We start from the raw sequence: 27,412 nt of genomic DNA, 5'->3' as shown, positions 1-27,412 counted from the left end.
TGGGTTGGGGTTAAGAATTTCCCTCCTGCTCTTATGCATAGCACATGGCAGACCCCTTCTCTTCCTGTCCACCTCACCCCCTCCAGCTCTCCAAGGATAGCTCCCAGCCTTGGCATAGCTGCCAACTTCCCTGTCACCTGCTCCTGTTCTGGCTCCTTCTACCAGTGAGAGCTGAGTACCCGTTCCCGGCCAATATTCCCCATCCTGCCACAGAGCACCCCCTTAATTACAGTTAATGGCAAAGACCATAAGAGCTTTATTAACTTTATTATGGACCCAATTAGCAGCTAATGCCCCATGACTACTGTCCCCCCTCCCCAATAATCCCATTAAACATAATGAAGCAGCCTTCTCCCTCCCCTGCTGGGTGGGGGCCGAGGGGACGGGGAAATCCATCTTCCTGGGCCTGATTCTGACCCCTCAGGTCCATTGGACACCAATTCAGGCCTGGAGCTTCTGGACCAGGGCTGGGTGCGAGATTAATCAGCAAGAATTCTGAGGCCAGCCATTGAGCCTACACATACATGTGCGCACATGCACACACATGCACACACACATACACACCACCTGGCTAATGTCCAAACAATTCCTTTCTTGAAGCAGGGATGTGGAATCACACACAGTCTTCCAGCTCAACCCTGTCCAGCACACAGATGTTCTCCCTGTCTTGTCCAGGAGTTCTTCAGAGTGGGATGTCCAAGTTCAGGGCCTCTCTGCCTGGGCTTGTCACCTAGGGAGGGATCAGGAGCTGGGAGACAAGGGAGGCTGAGGGTGAGGAAGAGTCATTCTCTCCTAAAGCCCATACCTTCACCACGCCCCTGGGTCTCCCCTGCTCTGGCTGATGCTTTTGATAATTATTCAAAATCTACAAGGTGCCAGACACCGTGAGAGACCCACTCTCACATATCACTCGAGCATCACCACAAGCCAAGGAAGTGCACACTATTCTTCCCATTTCACAGATAAAGAAACTGAGGCTCACAGAGACAGCCAGGATTTGAAACAGGCATTCTACCTGATTTGTCTTAAATGACCTCTCCTCTCCCTACCCCAGCAACCCACCTTTCCCCCCTCTGAAGGAGGTAGAGGTCATGAGGGCCGCTCCCTACATAGGGAACTACAGCACAGAGCAGATCCAAGGGACCGTGACGGGAATTACAAGACAGCCCTAGACAGTCTCATCCCACCCCTGCCTTGATGGGGTGAGAGGGTTAGAAGCCAGAGAACACCCCCTAACACTACTACCATAAGAGTTCCCACACGGGCTAGAGACCACGCCCAGACCCAGGATCTGGCCTAAACCAGAAGGAGGGAGAACCAGGGGTGTGGAAGGAAATCACAGCAGAATAAATCCTCTGTTACCCCCATGATCCAAACCTGAAGACTCGGGGATTCTGCTCCCGGAGGGTCTATGCGAGGGGTCTTCATCCAACCCCACCCCAAGGACAAGAACAGCCTCAGGATGGGGTGGGGGTGGCATGCTGTCCTGAGCCACAGCCACAGCCCCGGATGGAGCTGAAGGAGGGGCCGCCTGAGACTGACAGGGCAGAATCAATGGCTGCCCTGAGCAAGGGGGCAGGGGCTCAGGAAGGGAGACCCTTGAACCTCTGCTTGGAAACAAGCTCCCTGTTCCCGCTCCCCCTCCCTCGGCAGGCCCAGCCTGGAAGCAGCCACTTGAAATGGGTCCCAGGGAGCCTGGGAGAGAGGGGCTGGCCTGGCTGCCGCCCAGTCAGACCCACTCCCCCACCCCGCCTTGGGCCCAGCCCCAGCTGGGGTCCGGGGAGAGAAGGAGAGCTTTCTCTCCAAACCCATCCCAGTCGGGGTCCCTCCCTGCCACACACACCCAGCGAGGAACCTCTCCAATTGTTCCAGCCCTGGAGAGGTGTAGGGAGGAGGGGGAATGTGGGTATGTCAGCACCCTCTCCTTTCCCAAAAGGCCATGGGGCCTGGGGAGGGGGCAATCCTCCTCCCTGGGGTTACTCCAGGGCAGGGCACTGGGGAGCCTCCCCGGGTGGGGCCCCTATTCTTCTCTTTGCCCTGGATGAGTGTTCTCTGACACCAAGCACCCCCCCTCCCCTGAACAAACAGCGCCACCCTCCCCACCCACCTCACACCCAGAGGGATCTAGTGTCCTAGTAAGCTCAGCCGGAGATATCCAGGATCAGCCCACTGAGAAGGGGCCCGGGGTACACTGGGGGGGCTTGGGTAAAGTTAGCCTGTACTGAGGCGCTAGGTAGTGGCAAGTATGGGCTTTACTATTTCCTGGTTATGCCAGCTTAAGCACGCCTCCAAACCTCTCTGAACCTCAATTTTTCATCTGTAAAATGGGGCTGTAAATAGAACCTACTTCATAGAGCTTTTTGTGAACATTAAAGTTGTGATGTATGGGGTGCCTGGGTGGCTCAGTGGGTTAAGGCTTCTGCCTTCGGCTCAGGTCATGATCCCGGGGTGCTGGGATCAAGTCCCACGTCGGGCTCTCTGCTTCGCAGGGAGCCTGCTTCCTCCCCACTCTCTCTCTCTGCCTGCCTCTCTGCCTACTTGTGATTTTTCTCTCTCTGTCAAATAAATAAAAATTAAAAAAAAAAAGTTGTGATGTATGTAAAACACTTAGCTTGTACCTAGAGATACTTAGAACACAATAAATGACAGTTGTATTGTCTGCTGGGTGAGATGGTCCCTAGATTGTCAGTAAGAATAACAATAATAACAGATAACACTATTAGACCAAGTTAGGGACCATGGCCTCCTCCGCTATCCCACTGGTTCTCACTAAGAAAAGTGGAGAGGACCCTGTCTCCTCACCTCGACCCTCCGAGGCCTCCACTACCTATAGCCTACCCTGGCCTGAGGATTTCAGAGGGCAGACTCAGTCCTGGCTCACTCCCAATAAGCCCTAAAGGTGCCCCCATCACGTCTGTATCCGTGCCCCCCACACGCACCCACAAGCACACACATGGTGTTCCTCCTTCCCCCTTCCTTTCCCTGGAGCAAGGAAGAAAGAGTTATCAGAGTTTGAAGGATGTGAAAATTACCTAGAGCTGAGAGGTATCAATTTCAAGGAAGCACCCCCCCGCCGCGCAACACCCCATCTCTGCCCAAGGGATGGTGTCTCCACAAGTCTCTGCAGGGAGCCCCCAGCCCGTCCCAGGTGTGGACTGACACTGTCGAGCTGGGAGAGTGAGCAGGAAAGGTGGTTTGCCAGCTAGAACATCTGCCCCAGCCCGGGGGTCCGGGCCTGGGCTGGGCTGCCAACCCACCAGCCCAGCACTCAGAGTCATGGCCAGGGTGGGAAGAGGCCTGAGTTGGGGTCAGTTGGACCTTCTGGATCCCAGCTTCCTTGGCCAGAGCTGAAAGCACCGAGGGTTTGTACCAGCTAGTTGGGGGACAACTCTTTCCCTGGGAAACAAAAGGGATCTAGGACACTGCCCTTGTCTCCTAGTGCCTTCCCAACCTCACCTCCAGCCTGCCTAACGGTCCTGTTGGAGTCCCGGCCTCGGTTTCCCCACCTCTCAAAGAGGGCCACCAGCTGTTACTTGCTCAGGCTTTTGCTCAGACTGAGCATCGGGTGAGGGCTGTGGGAGGGAAGGCTGGGGCAGAGGGGCGGCCCCTCATCCTGTCTCTGTCATCGTTAACAGCCACAATTATTATTATTTGGAGAGACGGGCCAGAGGTGGTCAGGGACGCGGTTGGGGTGAATGAAATGAAGAGGTCCTCGGTATGTGCCGTCTCGCCAGGTTAATACTCCTGCCTGTCGGCCTGACAGCTGCAAGATTGATTACCCGGGCCTTCCGCTCTTTATAACTCGATCAGTCGAATTAATCTCTGGCTGTCGGCCCATCTGATGCCTGAATCACAAATTTAATTTGGAGGTGCACGGCTCCTCCCCCATCCCCGTCTCCTCCTCTCCTGCCAGCCCCCTCCTCCTCCGGCCCTGCCTCCTCCTCCTTCCCTTGCCTCCCCTGGCCTCAGCTTCTCCCCACTTCTTCCTGTTCCTCCTGCTCCCGCTTCCCTCCGCCTCTAGGGCCCCTCAGGGAAAGTGGGCAGAGGGTGAGGGAGAGAGGGGTGGGTGGGCCTGAGTCAGCAGCCCCTCTGCCCGGGCCAGGGGAGGGGTCATGTTCACCCAGCCACCGGGCAAGGCGCCCACCCCACCATGCTCCACCCCAAATGGAAAAAGAGGCTTAGCTGACACTAAGTAAGACATATTAATGTACTAAAGACTTAATGAAGTTGGGGGGGGGGGGTGTAGGGTGGAAAGTGCTTGCTTTATTAGTTTATGGCCGATTAATGGGGACGCCATTACTGTGATGGAGATGGATTGCTGCTGTCAGCAGCCGAGGCTGAGGGCCGGCCGGTGCTCTTCCACGGGTGGTGGGTGCCCTGAACAGAGTCGGGGAGAACTTCATTAGAAGGGCCTATAGGATCCCACCTGGGGAGGCCCAGAGGCCAAGCTGGAGGGGTGGGGGCAGGGCTCAGCTCTAGTCCTTGGGAGGGGAGTTCCAAGGGGTCAAGGACTGGGAGCAATTATCAGTTGGGAACTCACCCAAAGGCAGCGGGGCAGGGAGGTGGCTCCAGACCTGCATACAGCAGGGGCCCACCAATGTCACCTGGAGGAAAGAGAGGGAGGAACCTGCCCACTTGATCTGCCTGAGACTCTTCTCAGGAAAGAGAATGAAGACGAAGGGAAGGGAGCCCTATTGCTTCCATCCTTCCTCAGAAGGGGATGGTGCACAAAGACCCCGGGACCCACTACGCAGAAGGACTGGGACACTCACCACCAGGCGGCAGTCTGTCCTACCCAGCACCAGGGCCAGACACGTCACCCCACGCTCTACAAATGGATAGAGAGAACGCCTCATTGCCTCAACTACCTGCCAGCTCCCGACTGCCCAGGCAGCCACAGTGGAGGTGGAGGTGGAGAACAGGGTGGTGGGACTTAGGGGAGAGCAATGGGGGGATGGGAGAGCAGATGCTGCCCAACCTCCGGGCTTTCTCAGGCCTGCGGACAGGGTGTCCCAGTCACTGGGCAAGCTGTACCACACCCCCTCTCGGTGGCATCCTTCTACCCCCAGCCCCTCACCTCCGTGACCCCAGCTCCACCTTGCTTACTAAGATGGGGAGAAGGGCTGGATCTAACACAGCTCTACTCATAGGTGTCACTCTCTATTTGGAAGAACCCAGAGGCCCCCATTTCTCAAGAGTATACGACATATGGCCATTTTGATGCAGGAACATTAAACTTCCTGACTTTTTTTTTTTTTTTCTTTACCAAGTGATGTTTCAAAACAGGCACTCTTCAACTCCTCCTGAAACCCCACTCCACTTGGTCCTAAGCCCTGCCCAACCTCCCACTCAGCCCTGAGAGGCATCAGGGATGAAAAGAGAATCCAGGACGGACTCAGCATCAATCTGTTGACCCCAGTACGTGGTAACGTGTGTATTTTGACACACGTTAGACCAAGCAGCTGTGGCAAAACGACTGAGCCGAAGTGTCCTGTTTGGTCTCCTTGCTCTTCTTGCTCCACGCGGGATTCTGGGATTCTACGTGCGCATGCGCCCAGCTCCCCTGGCGCCCCACGGCAGAAGGCCCCCCGGGGGCTCTGAGCTCTGCGGGCTCCGCAGGGCCTGCGCTTGCGGGTCTGCAGCTCAGGTGGACACGCCCTCCTGGGGGGCTGCCTTTGCCACTATGCCAGCTGGGCCGAGGGCCAATCACGGGCTCAGGGGTCACCACCCAGCCTCCCTCCCCAAGGTAGAAGCTACCTGCTCAGCCTAACTGGGAAATAAATACCCTGTTTCTGAGAGTAATTTAATTATTGGCTCCTGCGGACTAGTGGGTAATTAAATTCCGTAGCTCCCAAAGTAATTAATTGCTATGCAAATAGTAATGCCCTCTGCTTTGGAGAGAAGGATCTCGGCCTGGGTTTGCCCTGCAATTAGAAGCTAATAATTACCCTGTCAGTTCCCAGCCTCTGCCCGGTAATTACCTGCTGCTGCCCCACTGGTCACTGAGGGCCGTTACTGTCGCGGGCTGCAGTGGTCCCAACAGCCAGGGCAGGGCAACTCGGGGGACCTGGTCCATCTTGAGGTCTTCCCCAGGCTTCATTGTATCCAAACCTCAGGAGCCCCAGAGAGACGCCCTCGCTTCTGACCCCAGACAGCCACGGCCACAGCCCCCTCAGCCTCCCTTTGTTAAGAGAAGTGGAGCCTCAGCCCCTCAGTGTGTAAATTCCTGCTAGGTCCACTTGGGGAGACTCTTAGCTGCCGGGAACTTCCCCAAAGAGTACCTAATAGATAATCTTCATAAAAATAATTTTTGCTGTATAATTTTCTTAGATGCGCCCACCAGGCTAGGCCCAGACTCAAGAATGGCAGCCACCACTCTGTAGCAAACACACACCTGCTCCTGGTATTCAAGAAACACTTATCTAGGGCCTGCTAGATTTGGAAGACCTCATTAAATTCCCTAATTAGTCAACCTTAAGCTAGGGAGAGCATCCCCTGTGAGCCTGCCCCAAGCAGGAATGCTTGAGAGGGACACGCTCTTCCTGATGCAGGACACTGCAAAAAGGGGCAGGCTCTCCCATTGCTCTCCCCTCGATAGACTCCTCTTGGCAATGCCCCATTGCCAGCTTGTTCCTGAGCTTTTCTCTTTCCTACCTGATTGCCCGAGCTACAGATGTTGGCCTTGTCTAGCCGACCTCCAGAGCCGCATAAGCCAATTCCTTGAAATAAGTCTCCTGCAAACAATATATGTGTATTTGAATGCATCCACACTCTCCTCTCTCCAGCCCACCTCCTTAGAAGGAGTCAGAGCATCAAGAACCCGGGCTGCCAGCCCCCACAGTCCAGTCACATCAGTAATAAATCTCTGTCCTGGGTTCTTAACCTGACTGACTTTATAGAGATGAAGAGAGTGGAGTCAGAGACACAACAGGGGCTGACATAAGATGCCACCGCTAGGGCGTGTGGAAACAAAGTGTGAAGCCAGGTGCCTGACTGTGTGACCCCTTCCTATTCAGCAGCAGGGTGTGGCTCCGGGTCTCAAGTCCAGAGTGGGGACACCTGTGCCCCAAGGGGAAGGTATCTGTGAATCCCCATATTCCATAACTCTCAGTGTCCCTGTAGTTCGGTGGCTTGTTCGTCTCTCATCTGGATTTCATCCCCTCTGTCAGCTCCCAGCCTCTGATGCCCAGGTCTCTGATGCCCTCCTGTGACCGTGGGCCTGGGAGCAGCAGCACCACGTGCCTTCTCAGCACCATTTAAGGAATACCCAGATCCCATCTCCTCTAGATCCTTCCCCTCTGGGTCTGAAGTCTTTCAGCTGAATCCCCAGGGGGAAAGTGTCTGGGTGAAATCTCAGAGTTGGGAAGACTCTGGGGAAGCTGGACGTGGGGCAGGGCGTGGCTGGTGGAGGAGGACTTGCGGAGACCTCATTGAAGGGCATTAGGCTAAGAAGCTGTCCCAGAAATCTGGGAGAAAAGTGGTATAAGGAGCAGAAGGGGCCATGAGGCTGACAGTCCCCATCCTGCCCCACACTTGGGCATGTCCCCCTCACCATCCAGTGCTCCGCTTCAGTGCACCTCCTCCGGGAAGCTCTCCCTCACCCCTAAAGGAGGGTGGGCCACAGGTGCCATTCTCTCCCTCCCCTCCTTCTGCTCCTTCCATCCTGGGCCAAATGAGCAGAAGAGCAGAGGACACAGGCGATGCGGGTGACCAGTTCTCCTCAGCCCACAGGACCATGTCTAGGACTAGAGGTGACAGGAAGCATGGCAGGCTTTGAGGCCAAAGTCCAGCCCTTGAATGCCTTGCCCTTGGGTCAGACTCAATCTGGGGTGAGTTTGTGCCCCTTAAGGCAAGACAATCGCCAACACTACTGACTGGGATGACACAGAAATGGCAGATAGACAGTGGGCGCCAGGAGAGCCAGTGGTGATGAACAAACAGGCTTCCCAAACTGCACATGAGGACATGGGCAGGAAATCCATGCCAGAAGGGAAAAGTCACTTGACACCAGTGAGGGTCTCATCTGTTTGGGATAAGGAAACCTAGGAGATGTCCCTTACCTGTCTCCCTGGCTTCCCTTGGCCCAGTTCCCCTCTGTGGTAGAAAGAAAGTAATCGTACCCCCTGGCCTGGAGTCTGCAGCTTGCCTTCTATGCCCAACTTCTGTTTCTGATTTGCTGCAGGAACTGGGAGGAGTCGTGCTGCTCCCTGTGCCTTCAAGAGGAGGCAGTTTCTTGCCGCTTCCTAGAGATTTTAGGACAAAGATGTCTGTTAACTTCTAAGTTAGTACTCTTTGGAGAGCTGTCTAGAAGGCGGGGGCCATTCTCCCCCATTAAACTGGGAGTTCCCTCCAAGCAGGGGACCACATATCTCCCCTCTTAAGAGGGATTCCCAAAGGCAGTTGATAGTTCCCTTCTATCTTCCTCCTCAGTGCCTGGCACCAAGTCCTATAAACAATGATTCTCAAAAACAAAAATTATAAAGTAGCCTCATAGGACCAGGGGTCTCAGAGCAGGGCCAGGGCCTGCCAGGCACCCTCTGCACAGTCTGGCCTCCTGTCTTGGCTGGTGCAGTTACTGCCCCACTGACAGCTCTTTAGAATCCACTCAGAGTTTTGGCCCTGCTGTAATCTCTGGGTGATGAATATTTCCCCTAATGAACAACTGGGAATTGGGTTAGGCTGGAACGTCCGTGTGCTTAGACCCTCGCTGATTAAACCTCCATCTGTGCAGGTATTGCCTGTGAATAGGTCGTTACATATAATTTTTTGAAGGAGGGAAAAAATGGTGTTGGTATTTGGGTTTTGCAAAGGAGCAGAGGGAAAGTAGAAGAAAAATGTCTATCCAGAATTTGGCAGGGTCTAGTTGCTTTAAAGGTGACCAGGCCAGCACTCCACTTTCCCCCACTCAGGCCAAGGGTTGCAGAGTTCAGATGCCTGCACTTTTACCCAGGAGCCCTGCCCAGGGTTCTCTGGACTCACACCTACCTGTCCCCTGCAAGGAGCACTGACCAGATACAGAGTTGCTTTGAAAAAGCCAGGGGAGGGAGATGGGGTAATAGTGGGAGAAGTCAGACCTGAGCGTTTAGTTCTCACCAGATGAGGCTCCAGATCTTTGTTTCTACTCCAAAATCATCCAGTCTCCTTCAAAGAAAATTGTAGGGAGTTTGGAGACCCATTCGGGTCAGGGGCTCTGGGCTATTCCTGAGCCAATTGTCAGTCAGGACCAAGGATAGCACCTGTGCCAAGAATCTCCAAACTTCCCAGCTCCTCCCCCCATCATCCCTCTTTCCTCCCCGCTGAACATGTTTGTCCGTTGTTTAACACTCCTTCCTCTTCCTCCTCCTCCCCTTCCTCTATCCCTCCCTCTCTCCTCCTCCTCCTCTACTCATTCCTTCTCCTTCTTAATCCCAGGGACAGAGCCTGGCTCTGGTTCTTCACCACCAAGTACTTCATCCCAGGAATCTCTCAAGAAGTTATTTAAAAAAAAAAAAAAAAAGGAAAATAAAAGTTATTTAAGCACCCCAAGAAGCCTAGCCTATATAGCCTCTGTTAAAAGCCTTATTCCCAGGATTGATATTCACCCACACCATACAAGAACACACACACATGGGGTGCCTGGGTGGCTCAGTGGGTTAAAGCCTCTGCCTTCGTCTCAGGTCATGATCCCAGGGTCCTGGGGTCGAGCCCTGCATCAGGCTCTCTGCTCAGCAGGGAGCCTGCTTCCCCCTCTCTCTCTGCCTGCCTCTCTGCCTACTTGTGATCTCTGCCTGATAAATAAATAAAATCTTAAAAAACAAAAAAAAAGAACACACACATGCTGATACATGGTGTCTAGCAGGAAGGAAGGTCAGAGTGGTTGTGTTTCAAAGACTGGCTGGACAACTCTCCCCATCTCCAGTGGGGTCAGGGATTGGCCCACCTGACTTAGGTCTTCCCAGCATAACTTCAACTCCAACTCCACAGCCCTTCCTCTCTCTTCTCTCCTCCCACCCTTTCCCTCCCCCTCCCTTCCCCTTTGCTCCTCTCCTCTGTGTCTCTATGAAAAGTGGCAGCAGCTGCTGGAGAAGGCATACCCTTCAATGAACATCACCGTTTGTGGTGACTGAGTGTCCCAGCCTTCTTTCCTGGTTAATCTAACTTGGGAAGAGTTGAGGTGCGCTCTGGCTCTGCTGCCCATGAAAGGCAGAGAATAAATAACAAGCCAGAGGCATAAACAGATGTGCGGATAAACGCAGCTGGCGCTTTCCTGCCAAATTACCATGGACGGAACACTGGCAGGGGGCCAGGATGCCTCCCCCTTTGTTTGGAATTTGGCCACCAGGACCCATCCAAGCTCACCATCCATTTGGCAACATCTGAGTGAGGGGAGGAGATGCAAGGGAAGGGAGTAGAAAGGCTGCAGGTGCCCTTAGGTTTGGTGAAGAGCTCTGGAGCCTTAACACGAAGACTCAGGCGGGTGGGGGGTCAGTGGGATAGGGGAGGAATGGGGAGTTCTGACCCATCCCACGTGCAGTTGCCTTAGAATAGCATCCTCCAGGATGTGGCTTGAAGTGGCCTGAAGGTCGACTCTAACAATGCCATATATACATGTAATGGGCCCTATGTTGCCAGCCTCCCTCTCACCCAAGGACTGGGTGTTCCTGTGATCTTTGATCACGTACGGTACTGCTTAGTGTTGGCATGGCATGCGGCGGGTGGGCAGCAGCTGGATGACAGCCAACCAGAAACGGCCCCTCGTGAGAGGCTCTCCCTGAAGATTCCAGGCCTGGAACAAGGAATGGGGGAGAACTGGTTGGAACTTTTGTGGAACGAGGGGAAAATGCAGGTGAGCAGGGGGAGAGAAAAGCGTGAGCGGGGTGGAGGGGGGAATGTTGCCAAGGAGATCTCCCTCTCTGTGGACACCCCCAGATCTGAATTCAGAGACACACCAAGCCACTTGTCAGGATTCATTCAGATCACACAGAATCTTTTCTCTTCATCAATTATTAATTTGTCTTCCTCTTGCCAGGCCAGCTCACACAGACGCGGGGGGGGGGGGGGCATGGAAGAGTGTTTCCAGGGCCCAGTGACTAGCATCCATGGGCCCTTGCTTGGAAATATGGGTTTCAAGCTTGAAAGAAAAGCCCAAGTAGATATACTAGTCTTTGGACTCAGCAATGTCATTTTTAGAAATGTGAACCTCAGAAATACTCATTCTTATGCAAAATGACATATATTTAAAGAGGCTCGTTGTGGCATTGTTTGTAAGAGACAAGCTTGGGAACAACCTAAAGGCCCACTAATAAGGAATTGGTTAACTCTGTTATGGAGCGCCCTGTAAGGTGTGTCTATATGCATTCAGGTATGTCCTTATATGCTGGCCTGGAAAATATCTCTGATATTTAAGTGAAAGGAATAACTAATAAAGTACAGTATGGCATGAAAAGTCTATGTAATAATTGTTTTTAAACCTAATTTGGGTGTGTGTCTGTCTGACTGAATGTATGTGGTGAATGTAGAAAAGACCTAGAAGAAGACACACCAAATAGTTAAGAGCAGTAACTTCTAGAGAAGAGGGTAGGATCAGAGGGAAAGAGGGAAGAGGGGCTTGTCCTTCTTACTCTACCCATTTCTGGATTGTTTGAAATTCTCATAATCCTATATTCATATACTACATTTAAAAAATAAAAACAAGGGGCTCCTGGGTGGCTCAGTGGGTTAAGCCTCTGCCTTCAGCTTGGTCATGATCCCAGGGTCCTGGGATCGAGCCCCGAATCAGGCTCTCTGCTCAGCGGGGAGCCTGCTTCCCTTCCTCTCTCTCTGCCTGCCTCTCTGCCTACTTGTGATCTCTGTCAAATAAATAAATAAAATCTTTTTTTAAAAAAATAAAAACAAAACAAAAAATATGTATAAAAAAAAATAAAAACAACAAAAAGGATTCTTACAGACAGATAGGGAGCTACCTTATGAAGGTGAGGGGGAAGCTCTGAGGGTGAGAGCTGGGTTTGGAGCTGGAAGATGAGGGCTATACCCCCAGAAGGGGAGCTAGGAGAAAGGAGGCAAGTCTGGAACGTGCCTGAGGAGAGTGGAACTCATTTCTGGCCTCCAAGGGTGAGACAGACTCTGCCCTCCACATGTGAGGCTGTCCAAACCATCCCTACAAACTCCAAGCCTCCCCCTCAGCAGGACTGATTTGAAACAAGAGCCCAGCTTTCTTCCAGGGCCCCTCATGTGTCTGTTCCAGGCCCCATGCTCTTAGAGAAAAACCCACTTCTATCTTCAGTGCCACACTTGCCCAGAAGACCATCTCAGCAATCAGGGGCACCACACTGCGCCGGGTGACCCGGCGCCCCCCATCCACAGGTGGCCCCAGCCCAGGCGGCCTTGATTCCTTCCTGCTTCTCTCCTCTCCCCTCATGCTGCCAAAATGCCCAGCACTTCCCCAGGTGAAGAAAATAATAGCCAGAAATGAATTCCCTTCTGGAGGAGAGCTGTGTGTTTGGGGGGTGGGGACTGAAATCCAAGGGACAGGCAGCGGTGACTCACAGGGGCTCCTCCCCTGGGGAGATGGAACTGACAGACCAGGGTGTGGGGCCCTTGGAGGTGATTTCCTGACAAGGCTGTCAGCGCATTTCACTCTTCACTCCCCACATGAGTCCCCTGCAGGGGGCTGAGCCTTCTTTCTCTCTCTTCACCTCTCCTGGCTCTCTTCCGTTTTCAATGCTCCCTCTCCCCATTTGGCAAGTCCTTTCCAGTGCTAACTTTCTGCCTTGGCTCTCTGCTCTCCAGTTCTGCTAGGCTTTCTTCTTTTTCTCTTAACAGAAGCATATAGAGTCAGCTTTTCTGTTGGGGTGCCCTAGCCCCTGGCTCCTTCCCAACCACAGCAAAATTTACAGATGATTGGGAGTCCAGGGATGCACAGTGTGGGGAGGGCCAAGGAGGGTTGGGGGGCAGAGCCGCAGGGAGAGCAGCAGGCGAGCTAGTGAGCACCTTTGGGGCTCCTTATATGCTGCTCAGGGGCCGGAGGGTTCTGAGCATGCGTAAGGGGAGATGCAAGCACATTTGAGCCTGTTAATGTTCCTCAGGTCTTAGAAGATCACAGGACATCAGGATGGGCAATATCTATAGTGTGTCTCATCCGTCCACCCCCCCCCCCTTTATAAATGAGCAGCCTGAGGTCCAGAGAGGTTAAATGCTTTCTTTATCTTCCATCATGCAGCTAGCTAAAACTGGTTCTGTTGGCAGAACCAGGATGAGAACCAGGAATCCTGCCTCGCAGACAATGCCATGTCCACAGTTCTAGCAGAGACTTTAGAGAAAAGGTCCTATTTCTTAGACACTGTAGATGACAGATTTGACTAACAACTTCTCAAAAAGATGGAAAAAGCTAGAATCCCCCCGGCCCTCAGGCTGCCCAGGCGGGGGCGGGGGGGGGGGGGGGGGGGGACTGGCAGGGTCCTGTCTCTCTATGCCCCCAGGAGGCCCAGCAGTGACAGCAACAAGCAACACCTCTCCTTCCCATCTTCGCTGTTGGCTGTTTCCCAGCTCCTCCCTGGGGTCACTTCGGACACACAGCAGTCTGTCTGGGAATAGTTCACATCCAAATTCATCTCCTTGGCTGCAGACAACTCTTGCCTGACCTAGAGTCTCCCCTGCTTCATCAGAGGACCTAGCCCCAAACAAATGCGTCTTCTGTTTTTCTAAGCCCTGATTCCAGCCACCCCGCCCTAAGGCTTTTGTTTTTGTTTTTACTTTTTAGAAGTGTCATCCATCTCCCACCCCAGATCTGGAGAGCTTTTAATCCAGGGTCCCTTGGCATTGGAGCCACTTGCCTCTCCTGGAATAACACAAGACCCCTCCCCTTTCACTGCTTGGAACAAAAATTAATCCTTAACATAAGCTCTAGTCATTTGCCATAAATGTGAGATATTGGCATGGCCATCCCCAGGGCCACGTGGAGCAAAGCGGGTTCGTCCTCAGGTCTCCTCTTGGCACTAAACTAGCCGACAGAGGAATCTCCATCCCCACACAACTGTGCCCCAGCTCCCCCCCAGGGCTACCGGAGGCGCTTGAACTCGCCCATGTGAGGGGGAGCGGGGAGTTGGCGAGCGCACTAGGCTCTCTCCAGTTCTTCTAATTGTCCCTCCCAACCGTCCGCCATTCTCCGTGAAGAGAGAGTGGAAAGAAGGGTGTGGAAAAGAGGTTGGCAGGGCAATAAAAATGTCAGGGCCTTTCCTCTCGGTGGCTCCCTGCCCTCTCAATCCTCTCCCGCTTTCTCCCTCTGTCCCTCTCCATCTCCTCCCTTCCCTCCCGTTTTCCCTCCCGCAGACCCCGCTGCAGCCGAGGCCGAGAAGGCAGCATTTGGGGTATGAGGCGGGAGAGGTTAATTATGGCTCCCCCGCCCCCATGCCCCCCCCCACAAGATGTATCTGACTGTCAGAAGGGGTGACAGATGAAGACAAAGTACAGGTAGGCTCTGCGAACCCGGCCCTCCAAGTACCAGCCAGGGGTGGGAGTGGAGGGGGGCGCGCTGCCGAAGTTTTAACCCCTCTGACGCCGATCGCACAGCCCGGCCGCGCGGTGCGAGCTGGGGAAGCCAGGGTTGGAACCTGGGTTCCGGGCCCCTGCGCGAACGGCGCGCCCCGAGGAGACTTGTTGGCCTTCTCTGGCCCTGCAACGGGGATCTGGGGGAGGCGGGTTGGGGGTGGTAGAGAGGCGGAAGGGAGGCAGGGAGTAGCTCTCTCCCAGAGGCTGCAGACTCAAGGTCACCAGCGGTCAACCCAAGATCGTATAGGTGCAGAGAAAGGGACTCTTGGAGTGGCCTAGGGGACAGGTAGATTGGGGGCCCAGAAGCTCCAATGAGAGAGAGAGTTCCAGGACTCCTCCACCTTCTCCATGACAATGTGTGTGCCCGGTGTCCCGTCCCCCCCACCCCACCCCGCCAGAGTCTGCTCCCCTGTGTCCTGGTCAGGATGTGCTTGGTGTCTGAGAATGAGAGTTGTGTGTTTGAACCTGTGTGTACTTGTGATGACAACATAACTCCAGAGGCTGGGAAGGACTTGAATCCAGTGTGTGTGTGTGTGTGTGTGTGTGTGTGTATGTGTGTGTGTGTGTACCTGCACATACAACGCTTAAGGGCCATGTGCAAGTATCTGCAAAGAGTGCCCGTACCGCGAGCGCAGTGTGTTGGTGAGTGTTTGTGTCTGGATAGAGAGCTTTGCCCTACAGGCACAGCTTCGGGGAAGGAGTGTCTTCAGGACAGTGTAGACCCCCGCTTGTGAGGGCTGAAGCATCTATACTGGGGAGGGATGGACAAGGCTTGTCTTTCTCTGGGTACACAACGTGTGCCTGTGTGAGGGGATATATGTAGATGCTGCTGTAGCACGACTGTGTGTCTGTGTGTGCATGCACACGCGTGTGTGCGCACACGGGCTGGCCCGAAGCTGCCAGCCTCTTCCTCTCCCTGGCATCCCTCCCTTTCCTGACTCTCTCCTCTCCATAAGCAAACGAGGTGAAATAATTACTTTTCCATTTAAATGCCCCATGTTCAAGCCAGAATGAAAACAAAGTGATTTAATAAAATTGTCTTTAAAGGGGAAAAGAGGAAAATAAACGTCTGCTCTGCTCCTCTCCCTGGTGTTCAGGGAGGCCCCAAGCCCTTCAAAGTTAATTAAAACAGGAACTAAAATCACAGAATAGCTTAGCAACCTTTTCCCATCTCTGTCTTAAAGGCAAGGCAGCCCCCAGAAGCCCTGCCTTTGGCCCAGAACTTGAGGCCCACCCTGTTCTCAGGCTCAGCTTCACCCTGAGACTAGCCTTCACCCCTGGCAGGCACCCCTGCCTTCCTGTAGCCATACCTAGGGGAGGAAGCTCTGCTCCTTTCCTCCTCCCAAAGAGTCCTGAAAGTCCTTGTCTGAACATTTGAAATCTCGGATGGACACTGGTCCCCATCAGAAACTTCCGGCCCTTGCCTCCTCCCAGTGCACAGCCTTTCCAAAGCCCCTCCTGCTCCTCTGCCCCACGGGTCCCCTGAGTCCCCAGCTGCTCTGAGTTTTATCTGTCTTCACTGACCCCCTGGCCCGGTCCTCAGCTCCAGCTCGGAACAGTTCCGGCTGCTTCCGCCTGGTCTGTATCTGTTCCCCATCAGAGGCCCCACTGGAGTTCCAGCCCTTCAGCAGCCCAGATAAAAGAGATGGATGGAGGTGAATTTGGGGGACGCCCCTCCCTACAAGTGCAGAGCTAGAGCCCTGGGCTGTGACAGGGGCTCCCTGGGGAGGGCTGAGAGTGAGGGTGAAGACTGCCAAGTTCTCTGGAAGCTTGGTTCCTAGCCGTCCCCACCCTGCCTTAGCCTTTTCCCTCCTCCAAAAGCCCAATTCCTAAAGCCTCCTCCAGGCAGGCACCAAGACTGCGATCACCCCATCCTCCAGCGCACACTTCAGCAGGAAACTGTACTCGGCGCCCCCAGCTCCATGCAGCTCGCCTGCCACGAAAGAGCAGTAGTAAAATGACCATTTGCAGAACACCTTTTGTGTTCCAGACACATTACTTAGAAGATCTCTATTGTCATCATAACCCCTACAGAGCAAGTTTTACATTCTTTTTCAGAGAAGGACACAGAAGAAGGAAGCCAAGAAAATCACCCAGGGTATGCACTTAGATGTTCAAACCTGTATTGCAAAACCTCGTGTGCCCTTGTCACGCTGTCCTTGACCTCCAAGCCCTGGTTCTGTCCCCAAAGACCCATCACTGTCCTTGAGAGAACATTACCCCTGAGACACCCCCCCCCACTACCCCCAGAACTGAAATCTTTCTGACACCGGTTCACACTGTGGGGGAGGGGCAGGGGGAGCTGGGGAGCCAGAGTTAGAACCTGGGTTTCTCCAGGACCAGCTGAGTCCAGGAGGCCAAGAGGGCCTTCTTCAGCTTCAGTGATCTGGGATGGGAGTGGGGGTGGGAGGTAGGAAATATTTGTCCTTAGGTCCTCAACCTAGGAAACATCCTGGAAGACCACATCACTTCTCACAAAGACTCTTTTCTCCCAGGGACCTCCAGAGCTGCTTCAGCATCCTCAAGTCCGTGCTGCCTCCCAAGGTGCTACCTACCAAGGGGACCAGGTGAGAGTTGATTGTGGGGCAGCATTTGTCACCCAAACTGGCTTTCCTGACTGTTCATCTCATCCAGAGAGCCTTCAGCCACTCCCACAGCAGAGAAAACGTAAAAGAGAAGAAAAAAAAAAAAAAAAAAAAGAGAAGGAAAGGAAATCCAGATCAGGAGCCAGACCATGTCTTCCACCCCTCCTCCTTTCCTCTGACCAGTGGGGACACAGCACAGGGATCTAAGCCCTCAACCCTGGGAAGGAAAGAGAGACTGAAGGAAGGGGAAAGAGGCAAAGAAGGGACAGAAACCTTGGTTTTAGGGTTAAGTAGTCAGGCAAAGGTGTGGCCACAGACCAGGGCTGAGGATGGTACCTGAAGACTTCTGGCCTTGACCGTGTCTGGAAAACATCTAGCAAAGGAGGGAAGGAAGGAAGAAATCATTCCGAAGCACCTTTTCTCACTCAGCCCCAGGAATGTGTGGGTGTATATGCGGAGGGGGAGTCTGTGACCTTTTCCAGGTCCAGGCCTCACCCATGTTTGAACCCCTGCGCTGAACCCAAACTGAAAGCTGGTAATGGCAGCGGGGTGGGCAGTGGTCCAGGTGGCTGGGATGAGGCTTCATGGTACAGTGGCGTCGGGAGCCCGGCCCTACCTAGCCTACCGGTGAGTCACCTAAGCCAAGACAAGCCCTGGAGCCTATACTCTTCTCCTCTACCACCAGCATATCTGAGACCCAGCTTAGGCAGAGAGAGGATGAAAGAACAGAGGGGCCCCAGCATGGAGAAGGGAGGGTGGGGAGAAAGGCAGGGATGATTCCATCTGAGCTGGCCTCCAGGTTCCATCCTAAGACTGCTGCTTGTGCCTCTGTCTCTGTACCCCCTCAACTCCATCCCTGATGCTGACCTCATTCTTGACCCCTGGGCCCCATCTCTCTCTATCTACCAGCCCATCCCTCCCAGAATCCTCAAACCATTTCCATTACCCACAACTAACTCCTGGAGTCATTCTAGACCAGATCCCTCCTAGACTCTACACCACTGCCCTCAGAGAACTCATCCCTACCCCAGCTTCCCAGACCCCATTCCCACCCATCCCAACCATCATCCTTCCCACCCAAGATGCTTTGCTTTGAGATGTGAGAGTAACATCATTAACATCTCATCACCCTGTGGATTCCCATGGCTGTTCACCATTTAGAAAGAATCTAGGCATTTAGAGGGCTTGCGGAAGTGACCAAAGTACATCCCAGAAGGTAATTAGCCTATGTCTCTAGTCTCTTTCTCTCTGCCTCAAGATGCCTGCACACTTAGAATAGAGTCCTAAGTGATGGCACCAGAATTTTTGAGCACAAAAGAGCTCAAGGAATCTCCAAGTCCATCAGAGGAGTGTTTAAGCCTGTCTTCCCCTCATGTGTGTAGACAGTGACACATACATGTGCACACAATCCCATGCACATACACATATATAATTACTCTAAGAATATGTACATTCACATGCACATGTTACAATAGAATGTGAGCTCTGCAAGGTGAGGGGTGATGTGGATGATGTATCTCCAGTTCCTACAACAACATTGGCCCATGACAAATATTTGTTGAAAGGAGGGCACTTAATGGAACTCATACTTGCAAGTAAATGTATATATAGAGTTATACAAATGTAACAATACATCCCTCTGTACAATGCTTATGCACACGCATATGTATCTACATGGTTATCCACATACACACATATGCTTTTAGATAATCCACGTGTGTAACATATATTATGATATATGTGTATATACACTTCATATACAATGCTATAAGCACACGCATAACTATGAATATATCAATGATATTAAATATACGTCACACACAGATACCACATATATATACTAAACACATATGCGCATGTTCACAAAAGTAAGTGAATACAAATGGGAGAAGCATCCTTTTTCCAATTTAACTCTCAAGACCCCCTGACCCAGACCTCGCTGCCACAACCAGAAATGTCCACCAGATGGCACTCTTCTGCCACTTCACGTACTCCCAAGCGTGGCCACGGGTGTCGCCAGAGCTGTCGCCCCTTCTGGCCCACCACGCTCAAAATTTGCGAAGCCGATGTACCCCAAGAGCTTCCCTCTCATTCCGCCACCCAGCAGGGCGGTGGGCGAATTCTTGGTCCCCAAAGTCTGCAGTCTCGGCCATCTCCAAAATCGGGCTCGTCCTCTCGGGCCTCCAGGATTCTGTTGGACCGGCGGACTCGCCCTCGGGGGCCCCAGTTCTGCTCAGCCCTCAAATCCACCCTGGTTCACCAGTGAGCCAAAAGTTAGGCTTCACCCGTCAGAACCGCGCTGCTGAAGGACCCCTACTAGGAGGCTTCTTAGTAATAAACAGGCCGATGCCCCACGACGGCAGAGGAGGGAGTCGGGGTCATTCACGGCTCCTACGCACCGGTACACACCGCCCTCTAACCGGCGTATTCCCGACCTCCTGCCCTGGACCGCCAGCGGGGGTCAGCCGAAAGCAGAGAGAATGGCCAGACCCTAGGACCTAGTACCCTCGGCTGGGGAGGTTCTGGTCCCTCCCGCACCAGTACAGTGTAGACTACCGATCTCTGGCTCGGAGTCGGAAGGAAGAGCATTCTCTCATCTTAAGCAAAGCACTTAGAATCCCGAAGTTGGGGGAAGTTGGGTGAGGCAGAGGTCTTCCCGCCTCCCTGCCTAGGCCACTCCGAGTTAGCCCTCCTGGAGCCTCACATTTCTGGTGTGAGCAACCTCGAACGAAAAACGCAGGGAAGGCTTGAAAACCCGTGGGGAGGCGAGGCCGGGAGTTCTGGCAGCGGCTCGGCTTCCCCCTCCTCTTCCCCTCTCTTCCCCGGGGAGCAGCGGGAAATTATTTATTAAAACGCCGCCCGCGCTCTCATTTATTTGCGGTGAATAATCTCGGCATCGCAGCGCGTTTATTAAACCTTTCCCGTCCCCGCATTACTTTAATAATAAATCGCGTGTCACTTTCCAGCGACGTTATTAAAGCCCGTCTGTGGAGCAGAGGCGGGGAGGGGGCGGGCGTGTGGAGCAGCAGGGATTCCTGCTATTCCAGGCTGTGGGGCCTGAACCAGCAGGGCTGGGAGGGGGAAACTGAGGCCGTAAGAAGCCTGCACTCGAATACTCTGTGAAGTCTGCAAAAGCGATCAAGGAGTACAGACTGCCGGGGTGCCTGTGATCCCCTTGGGTCGGGTGGAGCCTCGGCTCTGCAGGTAGGCACGGTAGTAGCAATAGACCCGCCAGGGGGCGCCTTCGAGCACGGCTGGGCGGGAGACTGCCAAGAACTCGACAGGGTCGGACCACCCACACCACGTCCCCCTTTTCAGTGCTGAGTAGAACGTCTTCTGGTCCGGACGCCTAGCAACATGACCCCCTCTCCCCGGCACACCGCTCACATTCCCACTCCTGCTTCCGCGGTCGTCCTGGAATTCACCCCAAGTCTCAAACCCGCTCGAGCTGTGGCGTGCAGTTCCTGGGGCCACCAGGCTCTAGACAGACCAGTTACCGCCAGCTGCCCCCTCGCTTAGCCTGCGGAGGAGCCCTGCGGTCCCGCGGGAGGGACCGCCAAGCTCTCGGGTGGGGATTCTGGGCCACGCCCTTCCCAAGAGCCCGCGCTGCCTGCCTTGGGCCCCAGAGGACAAGCTCAGACACTGAGCCAACTGGGACCTCTCCGGTGGTGGCGCCAGACTCGGGGCGGGGCCCCGCGCGCGTAGGAGACTGTCGCCATCCACACACAGGGTCTTGGCCTCCCGAACTCAAGTTTTCATTTTCTGCTTCACTCAGCCAATAAACACTGGGCCTCCTCACCTAGGCCAGGTACAGCAAGTGTGGAGATGTGGGGAGTGACCCCCCAGCCAGATAGGCCAGGTCACAGTTGATAGATAAGGAAACTGGCTTACCTGACTTTGTCTGGTTTCAGCAAAAAAAAATGGGTGAATTCCTAAGGGAAACCTAGGGTGCAGCCCACGCTGCTCGCCAAGGTGCTCCCCTCCATCCAGTTTGTGTTTTTACCCTGGGGCCCTACCCACATGGACCTGGTTCTCCACCGGCTGGGGCAGGCCAGCCCCAATGGAGCGCAGATGGGGAGAACACCCTCCCTCCAAGCAAGTGTCTTCAGTCTTGCTCCCTAGAGGGCAGGGCAGCCCCGCCCCCACCTGCCACCCCAAGCTCCCTCTCTATATCCCGCAGGCACATGCCTAGGGAGCAGCTTCTAGAAGCCAGTGTCCTACTGCCATGGGAAGCCTCCTAGGGAAATGTGGTCTTCATGTGCACACCTGCATGAAACACCTGTGCATCTGTGTCTCAGTTTGTTCATAAATCTTTATTGCATGCCTACTGTGCCTAGTCCTGTGCTAGGCAGTGTCCAATACAGAGTGGTATAAGATATGGTCCTGGCCTCGAATTTTCCAGAAGGACAGAAGTAAGACATGACCAAATGCCCATCTTAATGCACTGGCCTAAACCGTGCTCCATTATGCTTTTCCAGACCACAGATGGCCAACAGCAAAGAAGACTGCTGTTAGTAAGTGCAATTAGAACTTAGGTGAGGGGGGAAATTTCTAGGTGAGTTTTGAGGAAGGGAAAACTGAGGCTAGGCAAAGGTTAGGGACTAGAAAAATAACAGTAGGAGTTGTGGCAAAGGGTAGTTCAGAAGACCTGCTGAAGAGGGCTGGAGGGAAGGCGGTCAGGAAGAAGCAGAGGATCCTGGCTGCCTCTTTGTGTTTCCTCTGCAACCCCCTTCCCTGATACTCCCACCCAGCCTAGCGACCAGGAGGCAGCTGCTGTCTTCTGCCTGGTTGGTTTATGCTGGAGGCTGTCCTGGCCAGGGCACCTCCTCCATAGGCCTCTTTGCTTCCCACTTCCCCTAGCGTCTGCCTCTCTCCCTACGCTCTGCCAACTTTTGTCTCCCTACTTAACCACCACCATGTTCCCGCTACGAAGGGCACTAAAGCAATGAAAGGGCCCTGCTCCCCCTTCCAGGTCTTTTCAAGAGCAGGGATGAATACTCTCCCCACTCACGCACCCCCACAGGCTGGGGCTGCAGACCTAATAGTAATCCTCGCCCTCTTCACTCTCAGCCTCCTCCCCAGGAATCAGATGCAGGGATGGCAGATGGGGGATGCCTGTGGAGTTCAGTTGGTCTGCAAACACATGTGGGCAAAGGAGAGAGAAGAGGAAAGAGGGGCTGTCAGTGAAGCCATAATTGCCTTTGAACCCACATGCACATAGGCACATAGACACACATTCAAGGGCTTTAATCCACCACCAGCACCCCCCCCCCAGTCCCCAGAGCCCAGGGCTCACCCTTACCTGGTGTAAGCACTGTCAGGCTAGCTGGGGCCTCGACCTGGCCCAGGGCGTTGCGGGCCAGGCAGCGGTAGATACCTTCATCGCTGGGACGCACAGCCTGGATCTGCAGCCAGCCTGTGACCTCAAACCTCTGGGGTCCACCCCTGAACTGGAGCCAGAGGTGGGGTCAGCAGGGTCCTTCTAAGAGGACCCTGGGCTGCCCAGAGGAGGCCTCGACTCCCTCTCCTACCTGCACTGAGATGTGGGGGTCATCCCCTGGTAGCTGAACATCCAAGCCGTCCTTCCTCCACTCGATGGATGCCATGGGGTAGGCAAACACCTCGCAGCCAAAGATCACATCCTGCCCCGTCACATTCCAAACGTCATATGGGTGCAACACGATCTGGGGCTCTAGGGATGGAGATGGGAGGCCTGAGAATGGGCACATCCGGCCCCAGAAGCAGGCTGTGTATGAACCATCATGGAAGTGTTTGTGGGGGGAAGACAGTCAACGCGGAGGTAAATACACACTCATACACGTGACTTGATCGGTACACATGGGTACATGTAAATGTAGGTACAGGTACACGCAAGGTATAAACTCCGAAATGGTGAGGTACAAGCAGACAGGATGCCGCAGCTCAGCAGCCTTACTCCATCCCTGATCTCTCCCCTGTCCTCATTCTACCCTAGAGGCCCCTATCCTGCCCTACGTGTAACCAACACCTCCCTCTACCCTCCCCCCTTCCTAACCAGATCCAGTTGCCAAAGACCCCAGGAACAGCCCTTCCCTCCCCCCACACACACACCCTGGGACCAGGGAAGGAGGCAGAGGAGGGGGGATTCCCACATGGGAAAGGCAGAGAACCTGAAACCAGATCTGGGCAGCCGACAGAAAGCCTGCAGTTATGGGGTAAAGTCTTGGGACCCCGCCGGTGTTTGTTTTCCTGGCAGCCCCAGCCAGTCCAGATCCCTCAAAGGGGCTCAGGAAGTGAAAGTGACTAACGCTGCCAAAGGAAACCTGAGGCCTGAATGGCCCTCAGCCCCCGGGGGTAGGAGGGAGGAGCTGGAAGAGCCCCCTCCCTCACGGATCCTAAGGCACAGAAGAAACCGAAGGGAGGTGGGGGGAGGTGGGGAGACTGGGCGAACAGCTTGCTCTACGAAATCGGAATCTGCCCAAAAGAAACCCGATTGCATCTCTCTGGAACCCAAGTCTCGCTGCCTGGGCCCCAGCAGTCTGGGCAGACTGGGAGTCTTTGCTCTCTCGGTTTTGAGACCAGTCATTGGCCCTATGCCTGCTCCCTCTGAGGAGGGACCTGGCCGGCCGGGTCTGGGGCTTCCACGCGCCTCAGGGGGGCTTCCACGCGCCTCAGGGGGCTTCCACGCGCCGTGCGGACAGAGCTCGGCCCCCGAAGGTGCTGGTCTCTGCGGACCAACGGCAAGAGCGGGCTTATACTGGACTCGAGGACTCCCCGGCCTCAACTTTTTCGCTCCGCTGGCCAGAGACCAATTCAGTAGCAGGTCGGGGAGCAATGCCTCGAGTGCCTGGAGTGCCCCAAGTGCCGGGGGTAGGGCCCGCGGGCCGTGCGTACCGGATTCGCAGGGCCCCGGGTGCGCCAGCGTGAGGTTGGCGTCAGGCCGAGCGCGGGCCGCCTCCTGCAGGCGGCAGATATGCGCGTAGGTGCGGCCGTCCGACCCGCAGAGCGGGCGCTGCGAGCGGCAGGCACACAGAGGCTCCGGCACCTCTCCGCGGCTCAGGTCGCCGCCCGCGTCTAACCGGCACTCAAGCTGCTCGCCGCAGCGCCCATAGAAGTGGGCGCTGGGGTCCAGGTCGCAGAGCTGGCCCTCGAGGTTGGCGCATTCCCAGCAGCAGCCGCACACGTCGCGCACCCGTCCGGCCAGGCAGCCCCGCGGCTCGGCGCACTCTTCTGGCCGACAGGGAGCGCAGCCCTCGCCCTCCGCCAGCAGCCGCAACCAGCCGCGCCGCAGGTAATCGGGGCCTGGGGACGGCCGTGCGCCTGTCGGGGGCGGCGTCCGCAGCAGCAGCAGCAGCAGCAGCAGGAGCAGGAGCAGCGAGGGCGGCGCCCGGGCAGCTATGGGCTGCTGCGGCATGGTTAGCTGGAAGCCCTGCGAGCACTCCGGGCATCAGCGCGTTCGTGGCACCCTGCCAGGGAGGGAAGCCAGGTCAGGAGGTCAGAAGCGACCTCACTGTTCCTTGTACCAAAGTTTGACCCAAGCACACTGCCCCCTCCCCTGCTGCCTTGGCGTCCAGCAGATCCTCCACAAGATGCCTGGTGACTCTCTAGGAGCCATCCAGTGATTGACTAGACTGTGTTTCTGGGGAGGTAAGAAGAACGGGTAATAAAGCTCAATCACCAGCGCGTGCGCCCGCGCACACACACACACCCCAGCGGCAGCACCACAGACCATCCAGCTCTGAAGCTTCCTGCCCTAGAGGAGGATGAGAATTGATGGCCCCAGAACTAAGGAGTTGTTAATAAGGGTGAGAATGGGGAAGAAGGAATGCTCCCGGGCCCAGAGCACTCACCTAGTGTCCAGGACTAAGCCCTTCAGAACAGCCGTTTCTCCGGTGGGAAAAAGCAGGCGGTGGAAAGAAAGCAGAGGCCAACAATCCGCTGGGCCTGCCAGCCACCTCTGCTCCAGCTTGAGGATCTGAGAGAGCCCACGGACTTGGACTCAGAGAGCACCTCCTCCGCTCCTCTCCCCGCCTCTCAACGTCGCACTCAACCCCCTCCCTCCAGTTCTGAAGCTGCCAATTTCATGCAGCCGCACGGGACCCTCCTGGGCCACTTCCCCTAGCTGGGCCAAAGTCACAGTGAGAAGTGAGGAGCCCGTAACCGGACACAGAAGCTGGGAGAAGACAAGGGGCAGGGTGGGGTGGGGGTTGGGAGTAGGGGATATGGGGGTGGCTGGGAAGCTGGAAGGGTTCAGTGAAGGTCGAGGGCTTGTCCCACCGGACTTTACAGTCCCTGGGGTCTGCCAGAGCAGCTGCATAACAGCGAGGCAGTAGGAGCTCAGCTGCCAAGTCGCGCGTTCCTGGAGGGCAGGGCCAACCAAAGTAGTCGCCCCGAAGCCCAGGGCTGGTTTCCCGGGGGCTATTGCAGTCTTGCCCATCCAGCTTCCCTACCAAGGCGCTGACCAGAGACTTGGCGCTTCCATCCGCCACGCCACAACTGGTCTCCTCCTCCCTCCCCACATCCGGCAGGTGCTTCAGCGCGGCGACTGATTATAGAGGTCCCAGCTGGCTGACCAGCAGCCGCAGGGAGAGGTGGGCGGGGCGCCTCCCGCGCGGACCTCGCTCCGGGTCGGGATTACAGGTTACATTTGCAAGGCCGCCAAGGCTGGAGGCGTTCGGTCTCACGGCCGCCACCAGCGCCACCGTGGCAATCTGGGCTGGGGGTGGGGAGGAGAGCGTTCCTGGAGGCCCGCCCGGCTTACCGGGGGTCTGCCAGGCCCCGCCCTAGCCTGCCCCAAGCGGCTTACAGAAGCCGTGCTGCAGTACAGTTTGCAGGGAGCTGAAACTGAACTTTGCAGTCGGGGAGGTGACGGTATTTAGACGGTATTTACTCGTCCCAGAAGAACCTGGCCCCCGGCCTAGCGGCCTGGACCTGGGCCTCCTGACCAGCCCCGAAGTTCAAGGCGGGCGACGGCCTCCACACCACCCAGGGGGATCGGCTCCGCATGCGTACTGAAGGCCTGGAGATTCAAAACTCCCGGATGCAGCCCAGGACTCTCCCTCTGGACCTGAACTCGGCCAAACCCTTTCACTTAGGGGTTCCCTAGCCGCATGCACGTCACTCCTGGCCAGGGTGGGGGTGGGGGCTCTGACGAGGTGGGCGAAAGCAGAGAAACTCTACCCCCCCATCTCCAAAACTCCAGCAGGACAGGGAGCACACTTCACGCGATGCCTCGAAACTGTCGCGAGAATCAGAACAGGAAGTCTAGGAATTCAAAGCAGGAAAGGCCCGCGGGTTTCAAACAGGAAAAAAGAGTGGGCGGAGCCAGCGGTGGCTGATCGTTGTGGGTAATCCCTTGTCTTAGGCCCTGGGTCCAATTGCAACTGTTGACCTAGAGCAGAGGTGGACTGTAAGAGAACTGCAGGAAGCCCCGAACAATAAAACGAGGGAGGGGGTAGGAAGGGACATGAAATTGCGGAGCTGACTAATGGAGCCGCTCAAGCTGGTCTGTGGCTCTGAATTACAAAATGCCTTGAGGGTGGAGATCACTTCCAGTGTACCCAGCGGAAGCCGTTCGGGATCCCAAAATGAATCGTTACCGGCTTCTAAGACTTGGAGCCAGTATTTAAACAACAAACTCAGGGGCGCCCGAGTGGCTCAGTCCTTAAGCGTCAGCCTTCGGCTAAGGTCACCATCCAGGGGTATTGAGACCCATTGCTGGGCTCCTTGCTCACTGGGGAGCCTGCTTCTCTCTCTCCCACTCCCCCTGCTTGTGTTCCCTCTCTTAGTGTCTCTCTTTGTCAAATAAGTAAATAAAATCTTAAAAGACAAATAAACAACTCCCCAGACCTAGAAACTCTTCACTTACCCTACTTAATTGTACCCGGTTGTTTACTTTTGAGTCTTCCCTGCTCTCTAAGTGTTTGGTATTAGGAATCGTGCCTAATTCTTCACTGTATCCTGTGCACCTAGCCCTGCACCTGGCAGCACAGTAAATTCTCGGTAAATATTTGTGTGGATTAAATATGAAAGACTTCCCGTGTGTGAAAGTCAAGTTTAATTTGGATTTTCCGAGTCTCTGATTGAAGGCTAGATAGACGGGGAAGGAGCGCCCTCTGGTGGGCTTGCTGTTGGTGACAGTAGCATGACTGTGCACACAGTAGGCACCGAAGATGTGGACTTATACAGATCTGCTTTTATTAAGTAAAGATTTATTGCACATATTGTAAAAACATTTTTTATATATTTTAAAACACCACATATTGTAAGAATGTTTTTAGAAGGGATTTTTTTTTACAGAAGACAATTTGAAAGTCTAGATA

General features: G+C 54.8%; 1 protein-coding gene and 1 long non-coding RNA gene across 4 annotated transcripts; both read right to left on the bottom strand.

Moving 5' to 3' along the window:
* Positions 1-248: 248 nt before the first annotated feature.
* LOC309856615 lies at positions 249-20,868 on the bottom strand. The gene is made up of 6 exons (XR_014307296.1): positions 20,551-20,868; positions 8,061-8,243; positions 6,655-6,734; positions 4,541-4,604; positions 568-748; positions 249-467 (listed from the first exon to the last, which is right to left on the bottom strand). It is a non-coding gene; the product is annotated as an uncharacterized lncRNA (long non-coding RNA).
* Positions 20,869-21,405: 537 nt separating this feature from the next.
* KAZALD1 (Kazal type serine peptidase inhibitor domain 1) lies at positions 21,406-26,916 on the bottom strand. 3 transcript variants are annotated; one of them, XM_082719956.1, is made up of 6 exons: positions 25,541-26,916; positions 24,941-25,065; positions 23,985-24,556; positions 22,643-22,803; positions 22,414-22,561; positions 21,406-22,244 (listed from the first exon to the last, which is right to left on the bottom strand). In XM_082719956.1, the coding sequence occupies exons 3-6, from the start codon at positions 24,502-24,504 to the stop codon at positions 22,150-22,152; spliced, it is 924 nt and encodes a 307-aa protein (XP_082576082.1). In that variant the 5' UTR covers positions 24,505-24,556; positions 24,941-25,065; positions 25,541-26,916; the 3' UTR covers positions 21,406-22,149. The 3 variants fall into 3 exon arrangements, with proteins under 3 accessions (XP_082576082.1, XP_082576083.1, XP_082576081.1); XM_082719957.1 differs by having other exon boundaries at positions 25,852-26,916; XM_082719955.1 differs by having other exon boundaries at positions 24,941-26,916.
* Between the last annotated feature and the right edge of the window lie 496 nt (positions 26,917-27,412).

Source organism: Mustela nivalis (genome assembly GCF_964662115.1).
Source record: "Mustela nivalis genome assembly, chromosome: 2".
Lineage (NCBI taxonomy): Eukaryota > Metazoa > Chordata > Mammalia > Carnivora > Mustelidae > Mustela > Mustela nivalis.
The sequence above is the reverse complement of the archived record's forward strand: the minus strand, read 5'-3'. Positions and strand labels throughout refer to the sequence as shown.

What these genes read in the sequence shown, in the direction of transcription:
- KAZALD1 (XM_082719955.1), bottom strand. Translation starts at nt 24,504, where the DNA reads ATGCCGCAGCAGCCCATAGCTGCCCGGGCGCCGCCCTCGCTGCTCCTG. An exon ending in ACCCCCACATCTCAGTGCAG is followed by an intron (nt 22,562 to 22,642) that starts GTAGGAGAGGGA and finishes CTCTGGCTCCAG; the next exon opens with TTCAGGGGTGGACCCCAGAG. An exon ending in CCTGACAGTGCTTACACCAG is followed by an intron (nt 22,245 to 22,413) that starts GTAAGGGTGAGC and finishes ATGTGTTTGCAG; the next exon opens with ACCAACTGAACTCCACAGGC.